This window comes from Telmatherina bonti (genome assembly GCF_933228915.1).
Source record: "Telmatherina bonti genome assembly, chromosome: 3".
In the NCBI taxonomy this organism is placed as follows: domain Eukaryota; kingdom Metazoa; phylum Chordata; class Actinopteri; order Atheriniformes; family Telmatherinidae; genus Telmatherina; species Telmatherina bonti.
Genome location: NC_136621.1, coordinates 5,888,487 through 5,902,893, shown reverse-complemented (window position 1 = coordinate 5,902,893; position 14,407 = coordinate 5,888,487). Strand labels below are relative to the sequence as shown.

The following is a 14,407-nucleotide window of genomic DNA, read 5'->3' as shown; positions in this document are numbered from 1 at the left end:
AGGAGGAAGCCACCACTTTACCAAACGTTACTTATTTATTCACAATATTTTATAACCTTTTTAATAGTTTTTTATTCTGTTTTTTTATTATTTATTACTTTAGTAATTTATTAGATTTTTTCACTCGATTTGATTTATTTGGTTACTTTATTTTATTTTTATGTTTCTACTTGATTTTATTTGGATTATTTTCATTTTTATTTGATCTTTTTATTTCCTTTCAGTTTCTACTTATTTTTGCATGACTTGTTTAAGATTTATTGATTTATGTAGTGACTGATTTCAATTTTTATATTTATTTATTAATTTTATGTGTGGAGTGTGCACGTTCCCCCTGTGTAAGCGTGGGTTCTCTCCGGCTTCCTCCCACCGTCCAAAGACATGTTAGGTTAACTGGTTTCTCTAAACTGCCCGTAGGAGTGAGTGGTTGTGTCTCTGTGTGGCTCTGCGATGGCGAGCTGTCCAGGATGTACCCCGTCTGTCGCCCAGAGACTGCAGGGATCGGCTCCAACTTCACCACGACCCTGAATTGGATTAAGCAGTTAGGAAAATAAATGAATGAATGAATTTTATTTGTGTTTTTTTTATTTTCTTAGTATTTATTTGAATATACATTACAGTAAAGAGAAGTTCTGCTGTGTTTAAATCTCCTGCTTTCTTGGAGAATAAACCAGCAACATGAAGCCACTGGTCAGACTTTAATCCTGTTTTTCTCTGTTGCTACGGGAACAGAAAAGTCTTTTTACTCAGTTGCAGATTTGCAACTTCCCGCCAGCGTTGTCTGATGGTTGGTTGCTTTGGTTCCCATGGCGATAAACATGACAACAAGTATGATTACGTTTTTTTCAGTATTCTCTTATTTCATACAGAAAGTGGATATTTTAGGAATTCTGAATTTGTTCTTCAGCTTGATGATGTCATCAGGAAGTGATGATGTCATCAGGAAACCGATGGTGTGTTTGTGTCCCGCTCAGCGAAGTCCAGTAGAATAAAGAGTTGAGAAGAAGCGAGGTGAAACGGGAATGAGGCGGAACGCTGAGGAGCGTAATCTGCTGTACGTACTGATATCATGCTGCTTTCAGCGCAGCCAATCGGCAGGATTACAGGCTGCTTCAGAGTGATTTCTGGATTACTCCAGCGGAGCATCAGGATTACATTTTCAGGATGAAATGGGATAAATAAGCGGCTGAACGAAGCAACAACGGGACAAATTCCTCGAGGACGAGACGCTGACATGTTTGCTCTTCTGTGTTTTCCCTCCGCAGACCTCCCAAGTTTCTCTGACCCCCACATTCCTCTAGTGGCTCGTGAGATCATGCAGCGAATGATCCGCCAGTTCGCTGCCGAATATACCTCAAAAACTACTCAGGACGACCCGCCCCCGCCCAACGGCACCATGAAGGACCAAAGCCTGCCGAGAGCGGTGTCTCTGGCCCCCAGCTCCCCGCCATCGTCTGCCTCCTCCTCGCCATCCCCAACCCCGGGAGTGGGCGTCAGCCCCGCCCCCGCTGCTGCCGCCTCAGCACCCGCCTGCACCCAGAGCAGCAATGGTACGGGGGGAGGGGGGGGGGGCCGCTGCCTCTGCACAGAACCCCGTCCTCAGCAAGCTGCTCATGGCCGACCAGGACGGCCCGCTGGACCTCACCGTCAGGAAGGGTCAGACCGACCCGGAACCCCGCCAGCAGGGTATGCACACACACACACACAGTCTCACACACACACACACACGCACACACACACATGCACACACACACATGCACACACACACATACACACAAATACACACACACACACACACATGCACACACACATATGCACACACACGCACACATATACACTCTTGATGTAAAATACTACAGTAAAGCAGCTTATTGTGGCGTAAACGACAGAGCCTCGTATGAAACGATATTTTATCGTTAAATCGATAAAATATATATCGTCCAGACGATATATATCATCATATCGCCCGGTCCTACTGTAACATGTTGTAAACTGGAGCTGTTGCTGAAATGACAACATTCCCATCGCCAGTGAATGCATCATCAGGTCCAGCAGATACTGTTGCTGAAGCAACTGTTGCTAGGAAGGAATCCTGGCAGAACAATCAATGCATGAATGTTTGTTCACTGGATGATATAAATGAGCAGTACTCTGATTACTTTTCTACAGATGTTTCCTCAGTTTCTTCCTTTTACTTGAGGTTTAACCCACTAGTTCCAGCATGAGAGCGTGTTTAGTGTCGTTGCAGCGATGGCACGTGGTCCTGCAGCGACGCAGCGCGGGACTCTTATTAACCTCAACTTTCCTAACGAGACCCGAACGGAACGAAACAAACTTTTCAGGTCAAGAAGAATTATGAAAACATACTTTAAAGCAGAAGGATGCGTCTCTGCCTAAAAACATTTTATTCTCCTCTGCGCTTCTCTCACCATCCATGCAGCCACGTCGTCTGAACCCAGACAGCTGGCCGGTCAGGTTCTGGTTCTGGTTCTGGTTATCCAGAAGCTGCTCAGAGCAGGCAAGTAGTCTGACTTCGTGTTGCAGAGAACCGCAGGTTAACCGTGAAGTCAGGCGGATAAGAGAACATCCAGTTCAGGTGTGTCCGCCTCCTGACACGGCGAGGATTCCTCCATATCTCATTTCTGCCACTAATTCAACAGAAAAGAAACAAAAGGAAGAATTTGTACCAGCAGGATATTAAAATGTCGCCGTATTTTATTTGAACAAACCAAATAAATGAGACAATGACGTGTTTCCATCGTGGTTGAGGTGAAACCAGCTCAGAGAAAGTCGTAATGTTTTAGCATCATTTCTTCAGGTCGCCGCCCACCTCACCTCGCACACGGTCACGTTCCTCATTTCCTTTGTGCAAAACGACTCTTCCTTTCTCACATCAGCTGATGTCTTCCCCCAGAAGGTTAGCGCGGCGCTTCATGCGCCGTGTCCATATGGGGTTGTCTGGGCTTGACAGGTCACAAGGTCGTGGATTTGACCCAGTCTTCCCAGTTCATCTCTGCGCTCGTCGTTCCAGTTTCAGTTTTTACCAAGCGACCTTCTGACCTTCCAGCGTTTTGGTTTCCCTGCTGGTCGTCACGTGCAGATTTATGGTCATGAGAAATGAGAGACCAGGTCCAGACCGTCACGTCAACAAAGAAAAAACATCCTGATCGGTTTTCAGAAGAGATTTCAGTCAGTGTTTGATTCTGTTTCCAAACCAAATAAAAACCATATTAATTTCAGCTGAAGTAAATACGAAGTTGTAAAAGTGACTTCAGTGCTGCTGACATTCAGACAGATGTATGACACGGTTGCCATGGTAACAGCCCTCCTGCTCAGGTAAGTCTGAAACCATGAAACATGTTTGACGGACACGCAGCGTCTCCCGGGTCGTAGCTCTGATGGGTGGGCTGCTCATGGTTGAGTTTTATGTGATCATGATCCATTTTTTCTATCTCTGCTGAAGATCTGAAACCGTTTCTCCTCAGACGGTGTCCTGGACCTCTCCACCAAGAAGACCCACAGTGGAGGCAGCCCCAGAACCCCAGCCAGCTTCAACCCGGCTCCAGGGGCCAAAGGGTACGAGTAGTTCAGATTTCGTGGTGTTTGACTCGTGCCGGGTTTCTGCCAGGATCTTGGTCTCTGCATGTGGTCGTTTTTTTCCCTCCTCACATTAAACTCGCTTCTCTGGGACGTAAAACTGCAGGACAAACAGAAATGTTACAGGATTTCCTGCATTTAGTAAACACCCAGTGTTTGTGCATGGAGTTCCTCTCCCAGGCATGCGTCTGGGTCATCATACACTCTTCTGTAAATTATTCAGATCAAGAGAAAAAACAAGAAGAACCAGGAAACAGTTAATTATAACCTTTATTAACTGGGTTTCAACTCTCATTTTACATTTCAATAGGAAGTATGTCCACTAGGGGTGGATGAAATGATCGATTCACATAAAAGCTTAGATTTTTTTTGTTTTACAATTTTAAAATTTATTTAGTTTGGTCAAAAATCGATTTTTTTTTTTCCCCATTTTAAATGTTTCTTTGTTTAGATGCCAGATGAAGATGAAGTTCCCACTTTTATCCAGCAGGGGGCAACACGTTTCTCTTCGACTGTTTAGTAACATGACGTTATATCCGGTTTGGAAAACACGTAAACAGAAGACAGGGGATGGCGATGATCTGCTAAAATACGCAGAGATAAATCCTCACATTTTAAGTCAAAGTGTCGACACGTTTAGGATTATTTGCCTTGAAGGGAAAAGTAGAGCTGGACATGTGGAAAGATGTTTATAAACTCTGCGCATGTAGCGTAAGACACAGCGGTAAGACGGCTAACGTTGCTGCCCGCCTAGCAAGACGCCATGCTGAGCTAACAGGCAAACGTAGCGCAGCAGCAAGACAACAGACACTCAAACCAGAACTTTCATTTTCAGTTCCAGTTTCTGGAACAAGAGTAGAAGTTCAACCAGCTGCTTCAGAGATATCGCTGCTGAGTAAATCTTACAAACTGACAGTTTATTTATTTGTTCAGGAAATCTGGATCGTGGTAAAGTCTGTAAACTTTGTCATCATGCAACTTTTTCACTGGTCTGCTGTTTAAAATCATCACTATTAAGAAATCACAATTTAAATAAACTTGGCACCCAAAAAATCGCTAAAAATCGAATAGAATGGAAAAGCATATTGTCCCAGTCGTACACCCTTGTTCTTTAAAACATCCTGAACCTGATTTGGCTTGGAATCAACTAGGTTTCGAGTCTTCTGGATTTCTACTTTTTATACCAAACATGAATTTTGGCCTCAATTAGTTTTGTTTTCGTAGTGCAGTCCGTTTTCCGAGTCTGTTTCTCATGAAGGACCAAAGATTCTCGATTGGATTTAAGTCTGAATTTCCAGGCCGTTCCAAGACCTGTACCTTGTTTGTCGCCATGAAATCCTTCACTCTGTGTGGGGTAGGGCAGGAAGGTCCTGCTGAAAGATGCCAACTCCATCAGGGAGCGCCTCATGTCCGCTTTGGCCTTCGTCTCCATGCCGGTGACTGGGAATAGAGATCCAACACCGTGGTAGCTAAAACTTCCCCAGAACTGATAGGAAAAACAAGTGAAAGATGCTTTGATCGGATTAGTTTGCACCGTGGTGAACTGGAGCTGTCCTGAAGCGGAGTCCAGCGTCTCAGAACTGTTCCAGCAAAGCGGATCCCAGTTTGTCAGTCAAAGCCACTTTATGAGTCTAAAGTTGCTTCGATGGAGCAGCCAACATGTCGAGCTCCGCAGCCAGAAGATGTCACACCCAGAATCCCACCACAGTCGAGCTTTGTGTTCTTCGCCAACAAATGTTGATTTTACAGGCGTTACAGAGTCGAGCTCTGATCGGCTGAGGCAAATATTCCAACATGTTGGAGATGAAATTCTCACAGCAGCAACGGCTTAACGGGTTAACGTAGCATCCTGAGACAGTCCCTGCCACCTCCTGTCCGTACTCCAGTTGTTTCCAGTTCCACATACCTCTCTGTGTGTCAGGATTTCTGCTTCACGCCGCCCCCCGCCCCCTCTGCATCCCGGGGTCAGAGTCCAGCTGCCAATCTGACCAGATGACAGTCTGACTGTTTTCCTCTCCTGAAGAGCAGTTGCTGTCTCTGGCTGTCTCGATATTCCTGCGCTGCATCCCGCTTGTTTATCGACGCACATCCTCTGCCTTAATGTCATGTGTGAAGCAGCGGCCATCGCACTCGGTGATAAACAGTCAACATTAATTGCTGCAGCTTTTTCAGGAATACTTTTGATCTGTAGGTCAAATATAGATTAGGAAATGTTCGATTCGGAGAGCATGTGTGGGCACAGAAAATCTGCCCCCACAGAGGCGCCGCTTTGATCCAGCAGGAACACGGAACTGAATCTGGACTAAAATCTTCCTTTACATTTTAATTAACCAGAAATCAAAACCTTCATTTTTTATTTTATTTTATTTTATTATTCTGTTTTGTTTTGTATTATTATTTTTTATTTTTTTTTATTTTTATTTTACACAGTTTTGTTTTGTGTTTTTTATTTTATTTTATTTATTCTGTTTTCTTTTGTATTTTTTATTTTATTTTATTTTATTTTATTTTATTTGCTTCAGACAACAAGCAGAGCTTCTGACTCTATAGTATTTTACCCCGACAACAGTCACATAAAATGCAGAGATTCAGTCTCCTCTAAAGCTGAAACTAGCAGAGTGTCCTGAGGCTCGGAGACCGCGAGCCGAGATCTGATTGGTGCGTCTAATGATCAGGTCATGTAATATTAACTACAGGCAGAGCTTCCAATTCCACTCCCACTGAAACCAGTTTATGTTCCAAAGCAGCCCTGAAGTACCTGGCAGGTTGGTGTGCACTACAAGTGGCTGGATTACAGTTACAAAAATTATTCTGACTACATTTCCCGAAGTGTCAGAATATTCTGATGCAGTTGTTTTTCTGCTGGGAGTTTAATCGTAAACGGAAATGTTGGACGTTATTAGTTTGCAGAAGTAAAAGAATGTTTAGACTTTAGCATTAAAATCAAAATCCATAAAAATCCTTAAAACATAAATCACCAAATATTTAATACACAAAGATGAAACAAAATGTTTTTTTTCTGCAGAAACAAACAACAAAACAAAAAACTTTCAAACACTAAGTGTGCAAACTTCCACCTCAGACCTGGAAGCAACGCTTCAGTCTAGCACTGTCTGGGACACTTTTTTACTCATGCAGTCAGTAAAAACACACAGCCGCAGCCTCTCTGATGACTGGACGCTCATATCGCTCCTGAGAGTCCATTAACCTGATATTGTTTACAAGCTGGAGACAGCCTACTGAGATAATCTGTCTTAGAGCTCCTGCTGAGGACTCCCCGCATCGTAGACGCTCTGCAGCTCCACAGAATGCATCTCCAGTAGCGAGGCGCTGTATTTCCCTCAGGTTCAGCTCTTTCCTGTTGCTATGAGCCGATGGGAGTGCTGTGCAGAGAGCCTTTCCAAGGTTGCTATAGAGACTTAGCTGCAGGTACATAGATCGCAGCAGTTCAGCTGAAGGCCCTCAGCATGTAAACATGTTTAAAATGAATGAAAAACTGGAAGCTGACAGGAGGCCTTGAGAATGTAAGTCTTCCTTTAATAATCCAACGCAAACAAACGGCATCTTAAGCCCTAAAGCTCCAGCATCCACAAACTTTCGCATGTTCCATCAGCAGTTTCTCAGGAGCGATTGGGTGTGGGGGCAGCTATGTTGGCTTATCCTATGTGTATGTGATCCTTCAGCTGGTCTACGAATGTTTTCCAGCATTTCTACCCATTCAGGAAGTTCACAATCCAGACATAACATGTAGTGTTTATTCAGAGATTCTAGATGGTAAATCCACCATGATCCATGATGATACCATTATTTATCACATCTTCATCACCATCACTACTATGTTGCTAAGAGAACTCTATTTTCACATGGACATGATGATGAAGACACATCCTGTCAGACTTTCCACCAATCAGAGAGCTTAAACTGATGTTAATGTCCAATCAGGAGCAGCCAGAGGCCAACAAGCAAGCAGAAAAGGAGGAAAATATTGGTCCTCTATGGTTGGAATAAAGCCAAGAAGACATTTTTTTTATGCCCAGTGGCGCCAAAGAGCAGCTGAGTTGGGGATGTTTATGTCAGGAAAGTAGCTAAAAAGTAGCATAAATAACTGAAAGTAGTAAAAAAAAAAAAGACCCGGAGAAAAGTGTAAACATGTAAATAGTTTGTGTTGTTTTTAAATGAGAAGAGGCTTGGTCACTGTTGATCTGTGTGTTATTTCTCATCAAACTCCTGCTTTCTCTTTGTGCTGCTTTATCTATTCATACCTTAATTTTACATTATTTTAGCCTCATATTTCTGGCAGCTGTGGCTTGAAATGTTTGAAGTTTGACTGAAATTAAAGCCCTCCCGTGGGCTCACCATCTGCGGGGGGAGCCAAATGGGTTGGGTGCAGTGTGAGCTGGGTGGCAGCAAGAGGCGGGGATCCTGGCGGTGCAATCCCCGGCTGCAGAAGCTGGCTCTAGGGATGTGGAATGTCATTTCTCTGGTGGGGAAGGAGCCTGAACTTGTGTGCGAGGTTAAGTGGTCCCGGCTAGATATAGTTGGACTCACCTCCACGCATGGCTTGGGCTCTGGAACCAGTACCCTCGAGAGGGGCTGGACCTTCTTCCACTCTGGAGTTGCTCATGGTGAGAGGCGCCGAGCAGGTGTGGGCATTCTCATCAGCCCCCGGCTTGGTGCCTGCACGTTGGGGTTTACCCTGGTGGACGAAAGGGTAGTTTCCCTCCACCTTCGGGTGGGGGGGACGGGTCCTGACTGTTGTCTGTGCTTATGCACCGAACAGCAGTTCAGAGTACCCACCCTTTTTGGAGTCGTTGGAGGGAATGTTGGAGGGTGCTCCTTCTGGGGACTTCATTGTTCTGCTGGGGGACTTTAGTGCTCATGTAGGCAATGACAGTGAGACCTGGAGGGGAGTGATTGGGAGGCATGGTCCCCCCCCCCCCCCCCCCCCGAACCCAAATGGTGTTTTGTTGTCGGACTTCTGTGCTCGTCATGGATTGTCCATAACGAATACCATGTTCCAACATAAGAGTGTCCATATGTACACCTGGCATCAGGATTCCTTGGGCCGCAGTTCGATGATTGATTTAGTAGTCGTATCGTCGTCATGCCTTGGACACTCGGGTGAAGAGGGGGGGCGGAGCTGTCAACTGATCACCACCTGGTGGTGAGTTGGCTCAGATGGTGGGGGAGGAAGCCGGTCAGATCTGGCAGGCCCAAACGTGTTGTGAGGGTCTGCTGGGAACATCTGGTTGAGTCCCCCATCAGAGCGAGCTTCAACTCCCACCTTCAGCAGAGCTTCAACCATGTCCCGAGTGTGACAGGGGACATTGAGCCCGAATGGGCTGTTTTCCATGCCTCTATTGTTGAGGCGGCCAGCCGGAGCTGTGGCCATAAGGCTGTGGTGCCTGTCGTGGCCCAGAATTTGTTGGTGGACACCAGCAGTGAGGGATGCCGTCAAGCTGAAGGAGGAGTCCTATCGGGCCTTCTGCAGATGCTGCAATCTCACTCTCCGGAGGCAGCTGATAGATACTGACAGGCTAAGCGGCATGCGGTTTCGGCTGTCGCAGAGGCAAAAACTCGGGTGTGGGAGGAGTTTGGCGAGGCCATGGAGAAAGACTTCCGGACAGCTTAAAGGCGATTCTGGTCCACCATCTGGCAGCTCAGGAGGGGGAAGCACTGCTCTGTCAATACTGTGTGCAGTGGAGATGGGGAGCTGCTTACCTCAACTCTGAACGTCTCTCGAGTCGATGGAGGGAATACTTTGAAGACCTCCTCAATCCTACCAACACGTCTTCCGACGAGGAAGCAGAGCTGGGGCACTCAGAGGTGGACTCTCCTATCTCTGGGGCTGAAGTCGCTGAGGTGGTCAAAAAGCTCCTTGGTGGTAAGGCCCCTGGTGTGGATGAGATCCGCTCAGTGTTCCTTGAGGCTCTGAATGTTGTGGGGCTCTCCTGGCTGACATGTCTCTGCAGCATTGCATGGACATTGTGGATAGTGCCTCTGGACTGGTGGACTGGGGTGGTGGTCCCCCTTTTTAAGAAGGGGGACCACACTCCTCAGCCTCCCTGGTAAGGTCTATTCAGGGATTCTCAGGAGAAAGGTTAGTCAGATAGTCGAATCTCGGATTGAGGAGGAGCAGTGGGTTTTTGTCCTGGTCGCAGAACAATGGACAAGCTCTATACCCTCTTTGGGGTCCTGGAGGGGGCATGGGAGTTTGCCCAACCAGTCTACATGTGGTTTGTGGATCTAGAGAAGGCGTTCGATGTCCCCCAGGGGCTCCTGTGGGGGGTACTCCGGGAGTATGGGGTATCGGACCCCCTTGTACGAGCTGTCCGGTCCCTGTACAACAGGTGTCAGAGCTTGGTTCGCATTGCCGGTAGTAAGTCGGATTCGATTCCAGAGAGGGTTGGACTCCGCCAAGGCTGCCCTTTATCACCGATGTTCATAACTTATATGGACAGAATTTCTAGGTGCAGCCGAGGTGTTGAGGGGATCCGGCAGGATTGGATCTCTGCTTTTTGCAGATGACGTGGTCCTTTTGGCTTCATCGGGTCGTGATCTCCAGCTCTCGCTTGAGCGATTCGCTGCCGACTGTGAAGCGGCTGGAATGAGAATCAGCATCTCTTAATCTGAGACCATGATCCTCAGCCAGAATAGGGTGGATTGCCCTCTCCTCACTTCGGGAGTGAAGTCCTGCCTCAAGTGAAGGAGTTTAAATATCTCGGGGTCTTGTTCACGAGTGAGGGAAGGATGGAGAGTGAGATTGACCGTGAGATTGCAGCATCTGCAGTAATGCGGACTCTGCACCGGTCTGTCGTGGTGAAAAAGTAGCTGAGCCAGAAGGCGAAGCTCTCGATTTACCAGTCGATCTACGTTCCTACTCTCATCTATGGTCATGAGCTATGGGTCATGACCTAAAGAATGAAATCTTGTATACACGCGGCTGAGGTGTTCCAGGCACATCCCACTGGGAGGAGACCCCGGGGAAGACCCAGGACACGCTGTAGGGAATATATCTCTCGGCTGGCCTGGGAACGCCTCGAGATCCCCCCCACAGAGTTGGCAAATATGGCTGGGGAGAGGGAAGTCTGGGCTTCCCTGCTTAGGCTGCTGACCCCCCGACCCGACCCCAGATAAGCAGCAGAAGATGGATGGATGGATGGATGGATGGATGGATGGATGGATGGATGAAATTAAAAAGAGTCAACTTCTATGTGTAGTTTAACAGAGAAAACACAGGTGGATCACTCATAGCAAAGGATGGTTTGGCCTTTTCAGGCTCAAATCAAGTAGAGACTAAAGACCGTGAAGCTGTTCATCTCACCTCAGTCTGACAGATCTCTAATTGCATCTTGTCTTTCTTCTCCATCCAGACGTTTGCTCAAAGCAGATCATACCCTGTCAGAGGTGGAGGACGATGACGGCCTGCTGCATAGAAGTTTGCAGGATGGACTAAGGGAGAGCTACGTCAACTCCTTCAAGCCCCCGATGGCCCGCTCGCTGCGCATCAAGGAGGAGCTCCTCAGCCAAAAGCACCGCCTTCTGAGCCAGCCGACGGCTCTTTCGTTGGCTAGTCTAGAGTCATCTGGCTTTCTGAATCACGGGCAGTCCCAGTCGCTGCTTAGCCAGAAGGGCTCTTCCTCGTTTTGGGGAAGCAAGGCCCAGCTCGAAAGCCTGATGAAGCTGAAGCAGGCTGGTGGAGCTCTCAGTGACCTGAAAGACCTGCCTACATTCCTGGAGAATCACCACCATAACCACCACGGCGCCTTCTCAGTTAAGAGTTCCCTCCAACATCACGGCCACAATCAGGTCTCAAAGGCCCAACACCACCACAGCGAGGGCAAGAGAGAGCAAGGCCACTCGCCACCGGTTGACCTGAAGATCCCCCAGGTTCGGGGAATGGATCTCTCCTGGGATTCCCATGTCTCCGAGCTGTATGGTTATGGTACCATGGGAGTAGGTGGCCATGGGGAGAACACTCTGAGCCGGAAGCTGAGAGCCATCCTGCCGAAGCAGAACCGCCGGGGAGGAAGTCTTGGAAGCCTTCTGGATGGGGCAGCAGACTACTGGAGCTCTGACCTGGACCACTCTTCTTCCGGGCCAGCGTACTCTATCTCAGATGTGGAAGGGGACCCGAGCTCCAAGCAGCCGAGGAAGAAGAGGGGCCGTTATCGGCAGTACAACAGCGAGATTCTGGAGGAAGCCATAGCAGTAGTGATGAGTGGGAAGATGAGTGTGTCCAAGGCACAGAACATGTATGGGATCCCACACAGCACCCTTGAGTACAAGGTAAAGGAGCGCATGGGAACCTTGAAGAACCCCCCAAAGAAAAAGCTCAAGTTGATGATGAAGATGGAAGCGGGAGGCCAGGATTTTCCCGCCGAGACAGAGAACACGCCCACCACAACCCCGCGGGACGACGGCCTGCCGCTGGCTGCTGAGCTCAAGGACAATGTAAAAGAGGAGACTGATGACGATTTCAAACCAATCGACTAAACTACTTACACATGTAAACCTCAGTCACGTGACTTAACTTTAAAATGGATGGGGCTTTATTTGTGCCAATCTACTTTGCAGTATCTGGGTGAGCACAAACGCAGGGATAAAATGAGGAAGATTCTTAAAAACAAACTGGACAGAAACAACCAATCGGACAGTTTATAAGCGGCGGCGTTTGAGAAACGCTGAACAAGCATTTGTTTAGCTTTTATATCCAGGGGCTTAACAAATGCAACTATAAAGACAGAAGTTAAATGACAGTTAATGAAATTTCCTACAGCATGCTGATGATCCCCTGCCCATGATCCCCTGCCCAAAACCCGAAAAAACCCCATCTTTTCTGAACTTGATGCTCCGTTGCTGCTTCTAAATGCAGTTTTGGAGGAATTTGATTTTTGGGGGAGTAAAAAATTGAGGGATGGCTGAAAATTTAAAAAGAAAAACTGACAAATGAGTCCCTTTACCTTATCCTTTCTCATGGCATAATAGCTGGGAAATTGGTAAGTGAACCATCTATTCCATTTAAAGCCAACAAGGTGTAATCATGTCATTGGTATTCCTCCCAGGGGTTCTGAATCAAACCCATCTCTTATTACCAGGTAGCCGTGATGCTTTAACTGCAAACCTTTTCTTTCCTCCTTAAAAAAATACTCTACTAATCTGTGTGGACGAAAGCAAGATAAACCCGTCCTCTTCTGATCGCGAGAAGACATAAAAGTCATTCAGGGATGCATGTTTGTGAGTTTCGTGGACACTACTGACTCCTATAATCAACTTCTTCTCCTCTATTTTTTGTTTGATTTGTTTTGCTTTCTTTTGCACTACACTTTGGGTCTGGTGCTTGCAGACCAGGTTACCTCGGCATTGTTGCCCATGCATCATGCACTTATTATGGTCTGTTTCTGAAGCCCAGACGCAACCTTGCAATGGGTCAGAGGTGCACATTGCCTGCATGTGCTGATTCATATTCAGATGTAGGACGCTCTGAATGCACCCTCTTGTTTCTTTTTGTTTGGTTTTGTTTTGTTTTTTGTTTGTTTTTTTTTGCCAAGGGACAACTCGAAGGGTTCTCTGATTATGGATCAGCTGTTTTTAAGGCGGGATGCTACCTCATGGACCTCCATCAGTCTGTCACTGCTGATCCTGGAAAGGCGGAGCCACTTGCAGGTTACACTCCACATGGTGACCAAAGTGAGCTCAACCCCTCATGGAGATCTTACTGGATTATGGCCTTTTAGGATCAGAATGTGAAACTGTGCTGCTATCCAGTTCATTATCGAGCTCCTATTAAGGCTTTAGCTGGCCCAGGCTAACACACTTTAGCTTGTCTTAGCTAGTAACGACATATTGCTAATGGGTTTTTGTGGTTTTTCTTTTCTAAAGATGCTAAGCGGGAGCGGCTTAGCTGATAAGTTTAAAAAAAAAATTCTCTCCCTCAAACTTTTAGATGATTAGATGATTTTAAAGGCAGTTATGTATGAAACAATGTGCATTTATTGAGGGTTGTTCATTACGGGGCGGTGGGTGGGTAATATGCAGTGGGGAGGGTTGGTTATCAGGTGAGGGAGAGGAAGATTTTAATATATTTTAAGTTATTATGACTGACTATGTAAAAGCCAATCCATGATTCTGGGTGTTTTATGCTTTTTTTTTTTCTCTCCTCATTTTTAACTCAGGGTAACTGAGACAGATGATGTGGGTTACAAATATGACGATTTCTTGTTGGACCTATAACAGACAGAGAGGCCAAGACACGTCTCTCATTAATGCTTTGTCCGTGGTTTGGCCACATGGTTTATTATGGCAGTGCCATCGCGCGGGGAAAAAAAAAATGCTACTGAATCACAAAAAAACAACAGAAAACACTGCAGCTGGGTTCGGACGTTGGTATAAAATAGCACTTTCAGAAAGTTAGGAGGATAAAACCACGAGGAAGAAAAGTTTGAGGTTGTGCATGTAGTGTAGCTCTTCTCTGGGAGCAGAGAGCGAAGAGGAGGAAGACGAGGGTAGACTGATGAAATCAAAAAGCTTTAGTGACTGAAGACTTTGAGGAAGATGCAGCTTGGACCCAAACGACTCTTTGTTTCCCTCCCATCAACCTCCGTGCTAAAAAGACAAAAACAGAAGGAAGTTTGTCACCTTGAACGCATTGAACGTTTCGTGTGGTGTCGTCTGATTTGCCCCCCCCACCCGACCCCTCCCTGCCTCTAAACGTTGCTCTCGGCTCCGAACACTGCCTGGTGCTCACCCAGTCTGTGAGATTCCACCATGACTCTTGTAAATCTGCTCAGATGAAACGATGATTCACTCC

General features: G+C 46.7%; 1 protein-coding gene across 1 annotated transcript in view; it reads left to right on the top strand.

Annotated features, from left to right (window-relative positions):
• The window catches only part of lcor (ligand dependent nuclear receptor corepressor), a gene marked incomplete at its 3' end in the record, with an annotated part of 96,131 nt that extends 84,038 nt beyond the window's left edge, over positions 1-12,093 (top strand). The window contains 4 exon segments of the mRNA XM_079264497.1: positions 1,266-1,569; positions 1,571-1,686; positions 3,486-3,576; positions 10,971-12,093. Of these exon segments, the coding sequence (XP_079120623.1) occupies positions 1,266-1,569; positions 1,571-1,686; positions 3,486-3,576; positions 10,971-12,093 (1,634 nt within the window).
• Positions 12,094-14,407: the final 2,314 nt, after the last annotated feature.